Genomic DNA, 16,619 nt, shown 5'->3' with positions numbered 1-16,619 from the left:
CCTGAGATTTTTCAGCTCCCTCTGGGAGTTCCTGCTTCTGGGCAGGCATGGGGCGTGTCCACAGGAGAGCTGGGGGAGCTGAGGTCAGTGCTGCTGCTGAGGTGGCGGCTTTAACACTAGGTGGCACTGGAAAGAGAGAGGCCGCTCTGCTCGGCTCGGCTCTGCTCTCTGCTGTCTGCTGGCGTACCTTCCTCTCCCAGCCTGCACCTCTCCTGTACCATAGCTGATATCGTCCAGGAAGCCGGAGGCTCTCAGAGAGCAAGCTGACTGCGTGAGATGTTTCTGGGAGAGAGACCCCAGGGAAAAGGGCCCTGACCACTGAGCAAGCACTCTCTCTCTCTTCTGACCATCCCCTGCCTTTCCCCTTGCCGATGCCAGAGCCATCCTGATCAGGGGTGAGCCTGTGGGGATTTGGAGCTGGGAGGCGATGGTTGGGTCATGGCCCTGCTCTCTAGCTCCCCTGATTGGCAAATCCTCCTGGAAATGAACAGGGCGGAGGCTTTCCCTGATAGAGTCTCTCTGCTCTGGGGATAAGAGATTTAAGAGATTTCTTGGGGAATGGATTTCAGCAAAGGAGGAGAAATTAAAGGCCAGCCCCCTGGCCCTTTGCATCAGTTTGGACCCATTCAAGACTGAGAGCTTTGTTCCTCTGCCTCCTTCTCTGGTTCAGACCCTTCCCCCACTTAAGATGCTGAATTCACTTTCGCTAAAGCCCTAACTGCTCTGACATCTGCAGGGTTCATGAGCCCCTGGGAGGCTGTGGTAGCTTCAGGGGGATCAGACAGAAGGAGAAGGGGCAGCTGTGTCCTTTAAACATTAAAAGCAGAGAAAATGCCCCTGTCCCAGGGAACCCAGGCTGGGTCAAGCCTGAATCATCTGTTGGGAAACAGGAAGCTGATGGCTATGGGAGCTATGCTGGGATGGCTACTGATGATACACCTTCTGGTCAACGTATGGCTGCTGTGTCTCCTCTCAGTGTTGCTGGTGGCGCTGGGGGGCTGGGTGGGCTCACAAGTTATGGTAGGGGTCACTGGCCAACTGCATTTAGAGCGCTTCATCACACTGTCCACCTGCCCTGCTAGCCCTGAGGCTGAGAGCCAACTGGACCAAGAGATAGACCACACCATCCAGAAGATCATCCGGGACTTTGTGTCTTCATGGTACAGCACAGTAAGCAATGAGCCGGCCTTTGAGGAGGAGGTGAGAGCAGCAATGACAGGAATGGCCCAGGAGCTCAGGAGAAGGATGGGAATGGTAGACAGACAGGCTCTAACCCATAGGGTTCTGATGCTCTGTGGCTGTCACCTGCAGAGCTATGTGAAGGCCAAAGAGGCCACAAGGAGGCTAGGTGTCCAAGTTGAGCCATCTCAACTTTGGGAAGCATATTGTCAAGCCTCTGCCTCCCACCCTGCTGTGCAGAGCCCCAGTGCAGAAGTGAACTATGCCCGGGGCATCGTGGATCTGATGCTCCAGGGGTTGACACCCAAGCCCCATCTGGAGACCAGGACAGGGCGCTATGTGGTGGTGGAGCTCATCACATGCAATGTGCTTCTGCCACTTATTAGCAAGATGTCGGATCCAGATTGGATCCACCTTGTACTGGTTGGCATCTTTTCTAAGGCCAAAGCAGGCACAACTGAAGAAGCTGAGTCAGCCTGCCCAGCAAAGCAACCCAACCAACCCCTGGTGCCCAGGTCCTTGCCACTTACTATTCCAGTAGAAAAATTGCCTGAGGTGAGAAGTCCTTCTCCAGCAGGAGCCTTGACACTCCCAAACTACAGCAGACCAGAGGGGCCAGGAGGACACTCCCCAGAAGTAGAAGAAGGCCAAGAGGCTCTAGAAGGGGATCTGAGTATGGAGTCAGAGGGTAAAAAGTCAGGAAATAGTGCATCTCACTTTCTGCAGCCAGATACCCGGGGCCCCCTCTTCTTGTGTGAGGACTCTGAATTGGACTCACCTCTTTCTGACCTGGGCAAAGATACAGATTCTATCATGCTCATGACTCCCAGTGACTTCCTCACTGACAGGCTTCAGGATGCCTTAACTGCCCTGGAGGGTGGTACAGAGGCTCTGGAGTCAGAGGAAGGAGAGGGACCTGAATGTGCAGAAACTGAAGAAGGTCCAGAAGCAGACACAGGCTTGTTGGCCTCCATGCTCAAGCCCTGCCCAGAAATTCAGATCAACTCAGCAGAGAAAGAGGAGGAGCAAGACCTCACCTCCCTAACAACTTTGCTGGAAGAGCCAGAGAGAACCTCTCTTCCTCGGCCTTCATGCCTAGAGAAGGATCTAACTAATGGTGTTAGTCCTCTGGACCCGAACCTGCCCCAGGTTTTGCTCTCCTCCTCCCCAACAGGTCCCCTAAGCTCAGCAACCTTCAGCTTTGAGCCCCTTAGCAGCCCCGATGGCCCTGTTGTCATTCAAAACCTACGGATCACTGGAACCATCACAGCTCGGGAGCACAGCGGAACCAGTTTTCACCCCTATACTCTCTACACAGTGAAGGTAATGGGGTCATGGGTTGTGGCTGTGGCTTATTCACCATGACCTTTGAGGAATAGTAGGGAAAAGTAATATTCTTGCATGGTGAAGTGTGAAGGCAATCTGGTTAACATTCAGTTATTCATATTCAATTCAAAAGGTGAAGGGTTTTAGTCCAGGGCAAGTCTCTGACCCACTTCTCATCCAATTACTTGGGCATATTTTCATATTAATATAAAAAAGTGAATTAGAAAAGCATATCTGCTGCCCCACCACCAAATTCATATAATACATTGTAAAGCAAATTTCTTTTAAAAAAATTAGCTATTCTTTTAAAATTATATCTTCCACTATTGTGTTAGTATAGATAATCAAGGATTGACTATAATTACAAAACAGCATTACACTGTGCTCTAAAAACCACCCCATGCTTTGAAGAGGAAGAGATAATTGTAATTTTGCACAGAAGAAATGCTTCTCATTTGGTCACGCTATATATTATGAATTTGAAAAGTGGGCACACATTCAATACATTTGTTCTATGTCTAAATACAAATTGTTCTGACTTAGTGAATACATACAGTCTGAAACCCAATACAATAATTACACAGTGATGCTTCGGTTCCCTTGAGTTGAAATATCATATCTATGTAATTGACTCCCAAACCTACACATCCAACTCTCACCTCTCTCCTGAGTAGTCCTTCATCAGTCAGTCAACAAACATTTATTAAGCCCTTAATTTACACCAGATTTTGTGCTAAACACTAGGCATATAAAGGCAAAAACACAGTTCCTGCCCTCAAGAAGCTTATGTTAGCTGCTAAGCAGGAAGGGGAGCTACCTGTAGAAAGCAGAATTTGAGCTAAGTCTTTGAGTTAAGTCCTGGCTTCCTAGGCAGGAGGCAAAGGTGAGGAGTGAGAGAGAGAGGATTTCAGACATAGAGGACAGTCTTTGAAAATGCCTCCACTTGGGAGATGGAGCTATTGGAGGCCAATGTCCCCACATCTTAGAGTAGGAGGTAGAGAGGAAGGAATAAGAAAATTGGGAAGATAGGAGGACTAGAAAGGCATCACCAACTGCATGCTGGGTATTTATACCTAGATGTCCCATAAGCAGTTCAAGGTCAGTATATCTAAAATAAAACTCAGTATTTTTTCCCCTAAACTGACCTTTCATATCATTTTTCTATTTCAGTTGAAGACATCACCACTCTTCCAAATCTTCAAGTCCCTTCTGACTCTGCACTCTCCCTCAATCCCGTGTTAAATCACTTGCCAAGTTTCATTGATTCTATCTCCACATCTTCCAATCTTTTCTCTCCTCTCAAAGTCACAACTCTAGTTCATTTTGTCCATCTTCACCTCTGCCTAGACTGTAGAAATTGCCTCCTAACTGATCTCCTCATTTCCTAGCTTAACCCTCTCCAATCCAGCCTTCACAAAGATGCCAAAATAATCTTAAAAAACAGGTTGAACCATGTCACTCCCCTGCTCAAAAAGTTTCAATGACTCCCTATCGTTTTTAGGATAAAATACAAACTTCCTTACCATTTAAAGAACTTTATGACCTGACGCTAGGCTATCTTTTCAGAGTTTCTACTTTTCCTCATACACTCTGTATTAGGGCCAAAGAGGCCAGCTTGCTGTTCTCTGCACACAGTGTTCCAGAAAATACCCATGTCTGGAATATTCTACCTCCATTTCTAGAAACCCTAGCACCCCTCAAAGCTCAACACCTGATCTATCTCCCACACAAGGCTTTCTCTGATTTTTCCCAGTTATTAATGTTCTTTGTATTCACTTATTTGCATATGTATTGTCTTCCCCAGCAAAATGTCAGCTCTTTGGAGATCTAAAGTTTTGTTTTTGTCTTTGTATCCCCAGTGCCCAGTAGTGAATCAAGAGCTCACCTAGGGGCTATTAGGAGATAGGTTGAAGTCTTGGCAAATCACTTGATCTCTCAGAATCCTAGGCAACATTCAGAGAAGATGTTGACCTGAATTGGTGGAGGAAATGTCCTTTATCTCTTTACTAAGAAAATCAAAGATCCAGTCCTTTTTCTTTTCCCCAGTGCTTCCCACATAGTAGGTCCTTACTAAATGCTTGTTAAATTCAATTTAATTAAAGCCTATGGACAGAGCAAAGCAACCTTTTACATTCCACCCACAATTCCAATACTATGTATCTAGGAACTAAGTAACTGATAAGGCCAAAACCACATGGTAGATATTTAGGAATGCTTATTTCATTAATTCAAGTCATTCATTCCTTCAACAGTATGAGACAGCCCTTGACAGTGAGAACAACAGCGGCCTTCAGCAGGTGGCCTACCATACAGTGAACCGTCGCTACCGGGAGTTCCTGAACCTGCAGACCAGACTAGAGGAGAAGCCAGACCTACGGAAGTTCATCAAAAGTCAGGAGCCCCAACCCCCTTCCATATTTCCCACCCTCATATTTCCTGTAATCTCTCCACATCCACCACGATGCCCTGGAGATAGAAAGCACCCTATCACTGATTGCTAGGACCTGTGGGTTGCATTACCAAGGAGGCTAACATTCCACTTCCCAGAGACCCTGAGTGGGCTTCAGGAGATTTGGAATTTTCCTCAGAAAAGAAGGAAGGATTTTTACTCTTGGCTGAGTTCTCATTCCCTCACTTCTTTATTCAGAGGTCCCACTAAATTTATTTCTTGATTTCATGGTCCTCTTGGAGAACAAAGGACAAACCACACACACAAGAAACTTAAGAACTCTCAAATTTGTACCCAAGCTCAGAAGGTTAAGTAGAGCTTGGGGCAGGGGTATGAGTGAGGAGAGGATTATCCCAACTTTTACTAATTCAGGGGCTGAGTATCTAGTCAGTATATTATCCAGGTACCCTTGGATTCTTTGAACACTTTGTTAGCTCTCTCTCTAGACATGGGCAAATCACTTAGTTTCTCCTAGCTTTCTTGTCTATAAATACAATACCTATCTTAGGGGGCTATACCAAGGCTCAAGTGAGATAATATTTCTAAAGCACTCAGTAAACAGAAAAGGACTCCTGTAGCACCTTAGTGCTAAAAAGAGCACTGGATTTGTGATAAGAAGCTAGAATCCTGACTCTGACTCTTACTCTTTATCTATGTGACCTAGGGTAGTCACTTTTCCCATCTGTAAAAAGACAAGGTCCATGAGATGATCTCCAAGGTCTTTTCTGTCTCTAAATCCATGATTCTGGATTAGTTATTAATCTCTTCTTCCTCAACCTCACTTTCAGTTTTTATGTTGTTACTACATGGAGGGTAAGAGGGAATAGTGAAAATGAACTGGCTGTTTCTATGACCCAGAGCCCAAAGCCCAAGGGCAACTGAATAAGTGGTAAGAAAGGAAGATTCCACATGAGAGGCAGGATGGTGTAGTGGATAGAGAGCCACACTTGAAGTTAAGAAGACCAGAGTTCGAGGCTAGCCTCTAATCCTGCCTTATATGACCCTGGTCAAAATACTTAACTTTTGAGTGTTTTATACAACTGTCTAAGACAAGGGTTCTTAACCTAGGGCCCATGATTTTTTTTAATCAATATTTTTTACCTGTCAGTATAATTGGTTTCCTTTTAATCCTATGTATTATATTTTATGCATCTAAGAACATTATTCTGAGAAGGGGTACATAGGCTTCAAACACCTTCAGAGAGGATCCATGATACAAAAAAGGCAAAGAATTCCAGTTCTATGATAGTAAGTAGTAGATCCACATTAATAGAGGAAGTTCCATCCCCTACAAGCACCTTCTATTGAGAGGATCAGTCCCTGATCTCTGAGGAGCAAGGCTAAAATAGAACTTAAATGAGTTTTAGATTTGTCTCTAAATCTCAGTTACATATGATTATCTTCACCCATAAATACTGGAGATAGGCTCTATGCTGTGCTAACTACTGTATCCAAATTTCCTTATTCCTCTCTACTATGTGCACAAAAGTCCCAGGGGAGAAATACTGTTTTCTCCTGAGACTGTGGCAATATATACGTATATAACATTTATGAACAAAGGGAGCTCTTAGTAAGTATTTATTTTAATAAATGTATAACACAAATTATTATTGTTTTCTTAGATGTGAAGGGTCCCAAGAAGCTTTTTCCAGATCTTCCTTTTGGAAACATGGATAGCGACAGGGTAGAAGCTCGTAAGAGTCTTCTGGAGTCATTCCTTAAGGTTAGTAACCTTTCTCCATTAACCGCCAAAGCAAGCAAGTCACATCTATTCTCCTAAGATTGGCAATAGTGAGAGGAAGAGTCTAATCCCTGTCTTTTGCTTTTGCAGCAACTGTGTGCCATCCCTGAGCTTGCCAACAGTGAAGAAGTACAAGAGTTCCTGGCCCTCAACACAGATGCTCGAATTGCCTTTGTCAAGAAACCTTTCATGGTCTCGAGAATAGACAAGGTACCAGTGGGGCAAAAGTGCCCAGTACCAGTCTCAGTCTGTCAATCTAGAGCCTGGAGAGCCAGTGGTCAAGAGAACAGTTGGAGACCTGGGTCCCCATTGCTCTGGTGGAGTAGAGCAGTGAGCTTAAAAATGAGGAAGACCTAGGTCCAAATCCTACCTCATACACTTGCTAGTGTGACTCTGGGCAAGTCTCTTCACAGCTCTGTGCCTCAGTTTCCTCATCTGTAAAATGAGCGGGTTGATTATGATAGCCACTCTTCTTCCAGGTCTACAATTATGGTCATTTGATTTTAGCTATGTTACTCACCTGCATTGTTTTGTGAATGAGTTACTCTTCTTCAAAGGATCTCAGAATTCTAGATTTAGACCTAAAAGAGACCTCAGTGTCAGCTACTCCAGAGGTATCCAACATGTGGCCTACAACATTCCTGAGTGCTGCCCGAATTAGATGAAAATGTAATTGGGAAATATCTAACAAAATGAATAAAAATGCAATAAAACATAGATAATATTAGCATATGAACAGCTGGGTGGTACAGTGGCTAGAGCACCAGGCCTGGAGTCAAGAAGACTCATCTTCCTGAGTTTAAATGTGGCTTAGATACTTATTACGTGATCTTGAGCAAGTCAGTTAACTTTGTTTGTCTCAGATTCCTCATCGGTAAAGTGAACTGGAAAAGGAAATGACAAACTACCCCAGCATCTTTGTCAAAAATCCTTCAGACAGGGTCATGAATAGTTGGACACAACTGAACAACAATAATATTTATTAACATGTGGTTTTCTAAATCTATATGTGGCCCACAAGGATCTTTAGATGTGGGTTAGTGGTCCCATTCCTATTTGAGCCTGACACTGCTCATGGTGTCTAATCCCCTTATTCTAGAGGGAAAGAAACTGAAGATCACAGAGGTTAAGCAACTCATCCAAGGTCACAACAGGTAGTGAATGGCAGAGCCGTGATTCAAACCAGAGCTTCTGATCTTAAGCCTAGCACACTGTTCATTGGACCAAGCACAGGGACCATAATTCTTGTCCCTTTGCATACAGAATATGAGTTGGAATGGGGTGCCACATTCATGGTGGTACAGGGGAATGCCTACTGGGATCAAATCCTGCCTTTGATACTTACCTACATGACCTTGGAGCAAGTCACTTAATCTTCCTTTGCCTCAGTTTTTCTCATCTGTTAAAGGGGGAAACTGAGCAAAAAGACTTCTGAGGTTCTTGGATCTGGACCTATGATCCCATGATCCTGAATTCAAAGTGTTTTGCCTTATACAAAGAGTCATGCTATCCCATTCCAGAGACTTTCTTTGTGGCCAGAGAAATTTTAATCATTATCTTGCACTAGGGAAAAGCAAACTGTTTCACAAAGATGATACAAGTGTGACTTTCTGACCAGGAAGACCTGATTTTTGCAAATTGTGATTGTGTTTCACTTTGAGAGTATTTAGAGACCTCTCTCATCTGAACTATTACCCATATTCCTGAATCATTTCCTCTTTCCACACACTTTCACTGGCATGGTTTCTAAAATGGTCTTACTGTTCTAACTCAGTAAGGCATTTTCAAAATTAATTTTTTTTCATTAAGAAAAAATGAAGAAAGAAAAAAAAATAAAGAAAAATCTAGTGGATGGGAGACTGAACTTCCAGTCAGGAAGACCTAAGTTCAAATCTTGCCTCAAACACCTGACATGTGACCATAGATGGACAAATTCATTCATGTCTCTGAAATTCTGTGTCTTCATCTATAAAATGAGGGCTCCAGCACTTGCAATGCTTATATTACACATCAGTTTCAGAGGTCAAACAAGATAATGTAAGTTAGGTACTTTGTAAACTTTAATGTGTGTGTATGTGTGTATATATATATATGCATATGTACACAAACATATCACAGTAGGCAAGTGACAGGGAATAAAAACTGGGGCGAGTAGAAGCTTTCTGATCAGAAATAAAAGTAGTAACATAACATATATATTTATACTTACATATTTATCACTAATGGAGCTGCTAGATGGTGCAGTGGATAGAATGCTGGGCCTGGAAGTCAGAAAGACTCATTTTCCTGAGTTTAAATTTGGCCTTAGACACTTACAAGCTTTGTGACCCTGGGCAAGTCACTTCACCCTGCTTGGCTCAGTTTCCTTATCTATAAAATAAGCCAGAGATGGAAATGGCAAACCGCTCCAATGTCTCTGCCAAGAAAACCCCAAATAGTATCACAAAAAGTCAAAACACAGCTGAAACAAGTGAACAACAGGAAATATCATTAATAATAAAAATAATGACTGATACATCTCATTAATAGTAAGAATAATAGTTGTTATGTTAATATGTTATGTTTTATATTATGTAAACTGATACATATCAGTTTAGATACATATAAATCATATAAAATTTAAATACAATTATATATCTATCAATTTATGTATATAAATAATATGTATAAGTTTATATCTATAAATCATAATGTATGTATACACGCATATATGTGTATATGCAGATAATATATATGTGTATGAATGCATATGCACATGAATATGTGTGTGTGTGTGTATGAGAAAGCTTTCCTGGGAAGCCATCCTCCCCAGTTTTCATATCTTGCCCAGTGTTTGACTTTTCAGAAGCACACGGCTCTAACACAGATCCTCTGTTTCTATTTCCGTTAAGTTTTATGTGTCATGGGATGGCTACACCTTCAAATGCTTCTCTCTGTGTTATCAGCTGGTCAATCAAGAGCCATGAATTAGCAACCTTTATGTGGCAAGCATTTTGTCAGACCTGGGTATGCAAAGACAAAGATGGAGCAGTCTCTGTCCTTAAGGAGTTTACAGAGCAAAGATTCTTAATCTGGGGTTCAATGATCCCTAAGAGGTCCATGGTCTTTCAACCTGGAGCGGGAAAAAAAAACACATCTTAATTTTCACTAATCCCTAATATTTAACCTTTTCTGTGTCACAGACTCCATTGTCAGTCTGGTGATACCTATGGGATGCCTTTTCAAAATAATGCCTTTAAATGTCTAAGATAAAATACATAGTATCACTAAGGAAGCCAATTATATTGAATTGCTGTAACCTAAAAAAAAAAAAAGTTCATGGACCTAGGTTAAGAACCTTCTGACCTAACTGAAATTTAACATTTCCTTGAAAGTGATCAAAAAACAAAAACAAAATATTATTCTGAGAAGAGATCTATAGGCTTCACTAGACTGTCAAAGTGCAGGAAAGGTTAAAAACCTCTGTGATAAAGGGAAAGTCATAATATATATGAGAGAAAGAGAATAAGGAATTATTAACTACTAAATGCCAGGCACTGTGCTAGGTGAGTACTTTACAAATATCTCATTTGATCCTCACAATAACCCTGGGAGGTAGATACTATTATTATTTCCATGTTACAGTTGAGAAAACTGAGGCAGACAGGGATTAAATGACTTTCCCAGTCATACAAGCAGGTCACATTTCAAATGAGGTCTTCCTGATTTCGGGCCCAGCTGTCTATCTACTGCACAACCTAGTTGCCTTTATATACAAAACAGATACAAGGTATTGTTTTGAAGAGCTAACCCCTGGAAAGATCAGGAAAGGCTTCAGGTAGGAGATACTGTTACAGCTGAGTTTTCAAGGAGACTAGGGCTTCTAAGAATGTGTATGAATGATGATAGTAACCTCCGCTCGTTCATCCTATACAGATGGTAGTGAGTGCCATAGTAGATACCTTAAAGACTGCATTTCCTCGCTCAGAACCCCAGAGCCCTACAGAAGATCTGAGTGAAGCAGAGACAGATGGCAAGCCGCAGACAGAGGGCAAGAAGGCCAATAAGTAAGACATCTCTTGGTTCCTTGGAGCTCTGTTTTGGGACACTGGCCTTGCAGTTGGGCTACCCCCTTCATCCTGACTCAGAGAACCGCCCTGATCCTCAAGGCCAAGAAGGAGGAAGAATCACACACCAGTCTCTGTAAAGTTAATCCTGAAATTCCTAAGGGATGTCAGTGGCCAATCAATGGGGCCTCAAAGAATGATGGGTGGGCAGCACTGCTTAATGTATGTTATTGCCACAGGAACACATGGTAGTTTGGGATTCTTGGCAGGAATGAAAACTCTACAATCTGGAGATTTTTCCTTTACATTTCCTTAGGAGAGTGAGATGATTTCATTGCTCTCAAAAATAAAACCTTAGCTAAAAACCTACATTTATTTGCTAGCATTTCTGTGAATCTTTGGGCAGCTAGGTGGCATAGTGGATAGAGTGCCAAGCCTGGAGTCAGAAAGACCTGAATTCAAATTTGGTTTCAGATACTTGTTTGATCCTGGGCAAGTAACTTAACCCTGATTGTCCCAGTTTCCTCATCTATAAAATGAATTGAGAAAGAAAATGACAAATCACTTTAATATCTTTTCCAAGAAAATCCCAAATGGGCTCATGATGAGTCAGACACAATTGAATAACAACTGCAAATCTTAAGGAGACCATATATTAGTCATCAAAACTTCATTAGAAGGCCAAAATAAAAGTCTACAGAGTCTATTTTGATCATTAGGTTTCAGACTGAGAACAGTTCTTCTTGCCAGCCCGAGGGTCATCAGACATTGTCCTAAGAGTTATTGAAGTCAACATTAGCAGAAAGAGTCCCAGGACTCTTGTTTCCTTAGGGGACCATGTAAGGACTCTCTCTATTAACATGATATCTTTAATAACCTTAATGTATTCAGTCATTCATTCAACCTACACCTTTGTCACCATAAAGGGATCAATGTCCTTACCTTGTTATTACCCACACCTATATTTTATGGGTCCCTGGTGACATTTGGACCAATGGGTATTTCATGTTTCACAGTATCAGAATACCAGCTCCCTCCCTCCCTGGTGACTTTGGGGCAAAGCTTCTTAGCCAAGGAGGATAATACAGTTTCAGAAATGGTGCCAGCAAATAAGGACATTTGTTTTCATATCTTTGTACTGTGTCACCCGTCCAATATCAAATACTACAGTCAAATTCAAAGGCATGGGGAAAACTACAGCTCAGTTCAAATGCTCCATTTAGCTCCCACAGTACACAGTCTTTTCAGAGTGTTGGTATATAGTGCCTAGCTATGATGGGACCAGTAAAAAAGTGACGAAGTTTTGCACTGTTGAGATTTGTGAACAAATCATATAATTGTTGGGGACCAAGATCCATATCATGCCCTGTTCTGTGTTCCTTCTTCTCACAGGTCTAGGCTAAGGTTCCCATCTAGCAAAATCGCTCCTGTATTAAATGTGGCTGAATCACACGAGAAGGTCTTATATTGCCTCCGGGAAAGTAATGTGGTAAGAACAGAACTCCCAGGGAGCTTCAAGGATCAGTAGCCATTATGTTTGATCATGGCATTATAAGTGATTCCTAAAGGCTGTGTTGGGGCTGTCTCTGAAGTTGAGCATATTTAACATCAGAATCTATTGTCTTGATGTAAATTGTGGTTCTGAATGTTTAGAGTGTTTCTGTTTCTTGTGTTACTCCAACTTGGTTGGTTGGCTTTTATAAGTGGCATAGTTTTATGATAGAAGGAAAGACATAAATAAAGAGGGAATCCAATCCTAGAGCTGCAGCCTAAGTATGTAGTGAGTATTAATTAAATGAGACCATTTCAGCTGCAAGTTAACTAATAAATAGAAGCTTTCCTCTCCAGGATGAGGGTGGACTGTTATCACGGTACACTATCACTTCTGGTATAAGTGGACACCAAGGGAGGGATTGATACAGCTGCATTTGATCTCTGGGCCTTCTCTTGCTCCTATGATTCCCCACCCACCCATGCCAATTCATTTCTCCAGGACTCAGACATCCTGTCAATCTCTGGGATGGAGTCATTCATTGAAAAGCAGAGCAAGTTCCTGGAAATACAAGCAGAAGAAGCCTTGGAAAAGGATTCTGAGCAGAACCCTAAAGAATGTACAGATGACTGCAGCAAGAGTCCCTCAGATAATGCTGCTTCCCCTCCAAATGAGAGCAACAGTGACCATGGTAAGTCACTATGCCTCTGACTCAGAGAGAAGTGGGAGTCAAAATACTGTCTCATCTGTGGGTCACTAGAATTGGACTTCATGGTCTCAAGGTTTCTCCAAAGTGTCTAAAGCTCAGAGGAGAGATGCCCAACAGACTAGCATGACAGACTTAGAGTGGAAGGGACATCTATATCACCCTCTCCACTGGATTTTGTAAATGAGGTATATAACAGGGTGCTTACTTTTGGACCATTTGAAGGCCTGTAAACTTCATCAAGCTAGAATGAGTTCATCAGAAATCAGTTTTATTTGTACAAAATGATCCAGGCTCATTCATGCATGGCAGCCTCATACCTGAGGTCCTGCCTGGTGCAAAAATGGTTTTAAATCTTGGTGATGCTACAAACTATGGAAAAAGATGGTGGGAAAACAGATTTCTAAAACCCATGCATGGGTCTTACAGGTACAGAGACTTGTAGGGCTACCTGTAAAAACCATAGGTTATGTCTTATCAGAGTCTTAGTCACTCAGGTAGCTAGGTGAGTTGGGGAAATGGTATCAAACAGATAGAAGGCCATGGACTGACTTAGAAAACCACCAATTAGCATTATCTACATGTATGGCATTTTAACGTATTTTGTTAAACATTTCGCAATTACATTGTACTCTAGCTCAGTTTGGACCACAAGTTTGACACCTCAGATATTTTGGACTAGATCTGAGTTGAAATCATGCCTCATTTACTAGTTGTATGACCCTGGCCAAGTCACTTACCTTCTCTGAGCCTAGGTTTCCTCATAAATAGGAATAATTATAGCACCTACCCGAAAGGGTGGTCATGAAGTTCAAATGAGATAATGTATAGAAAGTACATTGCAGACCTTAAAACATTACAAGTATATTAGCTAGCATTCTATCTGCTGCACTATGCTAGGCACTAGGGATAACAGGATAAAAGATGACATAGTGCCCTGAGTTTCATATTCTCTTTGAGGTGAAGGAAGTACTGACATTTCCCAGAAGGTATGATGCCTCCTTGTGCCAGGGGAAAGATCTCTGGATCTGAAGTTAGAGAATTTTTCCATCCTGGCTTTCCATATGTGTGACATCTATAAGACTCAGGTTCCTTACCTTAAAATGGAAGGGATAGACGTGATGACCTCTAAAGTCTCTTCAAATTCTAGATCTAGGATTCTGTGACCTTGCGTCTGACACATGCTAACTATGAGGCCAGGGGCAAGGTAGTTAACTTCTCAGGCCCCTGTCCCCACCACCCACCCCCTCCCCTAAAACTCTCTTAAACTAGAAGTTTCAAATGAGTTTTTAATATCCAACAGTGGAAGAAGCTCTTTCCTAGGGGTTCTCTACATACATAAAATCATGGGCCCAGACCAAAATAAACAATCAAAAATAAAAATCTAAAATTTTATCGGGCATCAACAGATATCCTTACTCACTCTAATCCATAATTCTTTTGAGGATAGTTAAGTCTTTTCTATACTTTTTACACACATACACATATATACAAACACAAAATATAGAGGTAGCTAGTAGCTCAGTATATAGAATGTTGTACAACCCTGGGCAGATCACTTAACTCTCTTTGCCTCAGTTTCCTCTTCTGTAAAATGAGCTGGAGAAGGAAATGGCAAACGACTCCAGTATCTATGCCAAGAAGAGTCAAGTAGACTGTCTATCCCAAGTAGAGTCATGAAGAGTCTGACATGACTAAACAACCCCAACAAAGACATAGGACTCTCACAGCGTGTCTGTACCACCAGGAGACCTGAGTACATACCACTGTGAGAGAGAAAAGGAATCTTAGGTCCTGAGATCCTCTGAGACGAGGCATTTCTGAGCTTATCACATGAACTTTGTTCTCTCTCTAGTATCTTCAAAGAGGGTGTTAGTTACTCTTAATTGTAAATAATAACAACAGTATAATCTGAGTTTAGAAGGGGGCAGAAGAGAGACCTGGGTCCTGGTAGTGTATCTACCACTGACTCATTGGGACTTTAAATTTTGAGGCTTCAGTTTTCCCATCTGCCAAATGGTTTTATAACTTCTGTGCCTTCTTCCCTCACTGGGTAACAGTGACAGCAAGTAGATGAAATGTTCTAGGAGTAAAGTGCCATAGAAAGAGAAGAGACTCTCATCCTGACAGAGATATAGTAACAAATTCCTCCCACAAATACTAAGATATAAACATGGACCATTAGTTCTTTATGTTAGTATTTTGTGCCTGTCATTGGGCACATCAAAAGAGATATTTGTAAAGAGAGCATTTAGCACAGCTCCTAGCACACAGTAGGTGCTATATAAAGGCTGATTTTCTCCCACCCCCATCTATGCCTTGATAGAGCCAAAAGTCTAGGGAGAAAGGGGAGCGAGATTCCCATTTTTTTCTTTATAATGACTTCTCCCTTTCCCCTTTTGGCTCCTCTAAGCAGTAAGCAGCTTGGACCACAAGGTGGCAGCTGCAGACATCAGCTTCAATAGCAGCCTAGATAGAATCATGCTGTAAAAGATGACAGGCTCAGAAAGTCCCTGCCTATCTTGGAATGCCTCGGAAGAAATGATGAGATGCCAGTTATCTAACTGGTCCCCACCCTTCCTTGGAATCCAGCCCCAAACCAAGAAGTCTAGACCTGGGCAGGGTGGGGCAGGTAGATCCAGGTCTAAGTTGCTACTGAAGAAACACTAGATGGGTGTGGTACAGGAAGAGACTGATCTAGCTCTGCTACTGCCTTGTGACCTGAGAATCACTGCACCTTTCTGGGCTTCACTTTCTCATTTGTAAAGAGAGGACATTGACCTGCATCAGAGCTATCCTGCAGCACCCCTGAGCGCCCAAACAGACCAGATTAAAATGTATTTGAAAACCATATAACAAAATAAATAAAAATACAATAAAACATAAAATACATTTTAAGTCCATCAATATGCAGCCTCCCAATATCTTTATGTATGGAATTGTTGCTGTTTAGTTGTTTTAGTAGTGTCCAACTTTTCATGACCCCATTTGGCGTTTCCTTGGCAAAGATACTGGAGTGGTTTGTCATTTCCTTCTCCACCTCATTTTACAGATGAGGAAACTGGAGTAAAGACAGTTAAGTGACTTGATGAGAGTCATACAGCTATTCAGTACCTGAGGCTGGATTTAAACTCAGGTCTTCCTAACTCCAGACCCAGCACTCTATCCACTGGGCCACTCAGCAGCCGGTGTATGGGATGTTGTCCCATTGAGTTTGATACCACCGACCTAGATGACCTCTGGGGTCCCTTCCAGCTGTAGATCTATGATCTTGTAATCCTTTCCAGATCTAAAATTCTGTGGTTCTAGTTCTAGCTATGTCCAAACAACAGCTGAATCATATACAGGCCAGGAAACTAGGGAAATCAAACCAATGTGGGAACCAAATCATAGGAGCAAGACTTCACTGAGACATGCCTGTGGAAGTCTAGACCACAAGGGATAATATGCACTCTTCCTAGATTAAGTCCCAGGTACTCTGAGGTTCTTTCCAGGCTAATTAGAGAGGATTTGAGACCATTCTGAATGGCTCAGGAGAACAATTATGTATAGACTCTTAGCACTTTTGTTCAGAGCCTGCTTACTTTTGACTGTACAAAACTGTTCTTTTGTCAACCACTCCACTCAGGATTCTGGGAGGGATCAGGAATTATAATTTCTGTTTTACTGAAAGGTGAAAA

The 16,619-nt window shown here is 42.2% G+C and overlaps 1 protein-coding gene across 1 annotated transcript in view; it reads left to right on the top strand.

Annotated features, from left to right (window-relative positions):
* The first annotated feature begins 209 nt into the window (after window positions 1–209).
* The window catches only part of SNX19 (sorting nexin 19), a 62,233-nt gene continuing 45,823 nt past the window's right edge, over window positions 210–16,619 (top strand). The window contains exons 1-7 of the mRNA XM_072611614.1: window positions 210–2,502; window positions 4,758–4,896; window positions 6,577–6,677; window positions 6,786–6,905; window positions 10,611–10,741; window positions 12,134–12,230; window positions 12,735–12,924. Coding sequence (XP_072467715.1) covers window positions 832–2,502; window positions 4,758–4,896; window positions 6,577–6,677; window positions 6,786–6,905; window positions 10,611–10,741; window positions 12,134–12,230; window positions 12,735–12,924 — 2,449 coding nt within the window. The 5' untranslated portion in view covers window positions 210–831. The remainder of the gene's footprint in view (window positions 2,503–4,757; window positions 4,897–6,576; window positions 6,678–6,785; window positions 6,906–10,610; window positions 10,742–12,133; window positions 12,231–12,734; window positions 12,925–16,619) is intronic.

The sequence above is a fragment of the Notamacropus eugenii genome, chromosome 5 (genome assembly GCF_028372415.1).
Source record: "Notamacropus eugenii isolate mMacEug1 chromosome 5, mMacEug1.pri_v2, whole genome shotgun sequence".
In the NCBI taxonomy this organism is placed as follows: Eukaryota; Metazoa; Chordata; class Mammalia; order Diprotodontia; family Macropodidae; genus Notamacropus; species Notamacropus eugenii.
Note: the sequence above shows the minus strand (reverse complement) of the source record. Positions and strands in the feature narration are given on the sequence as shown.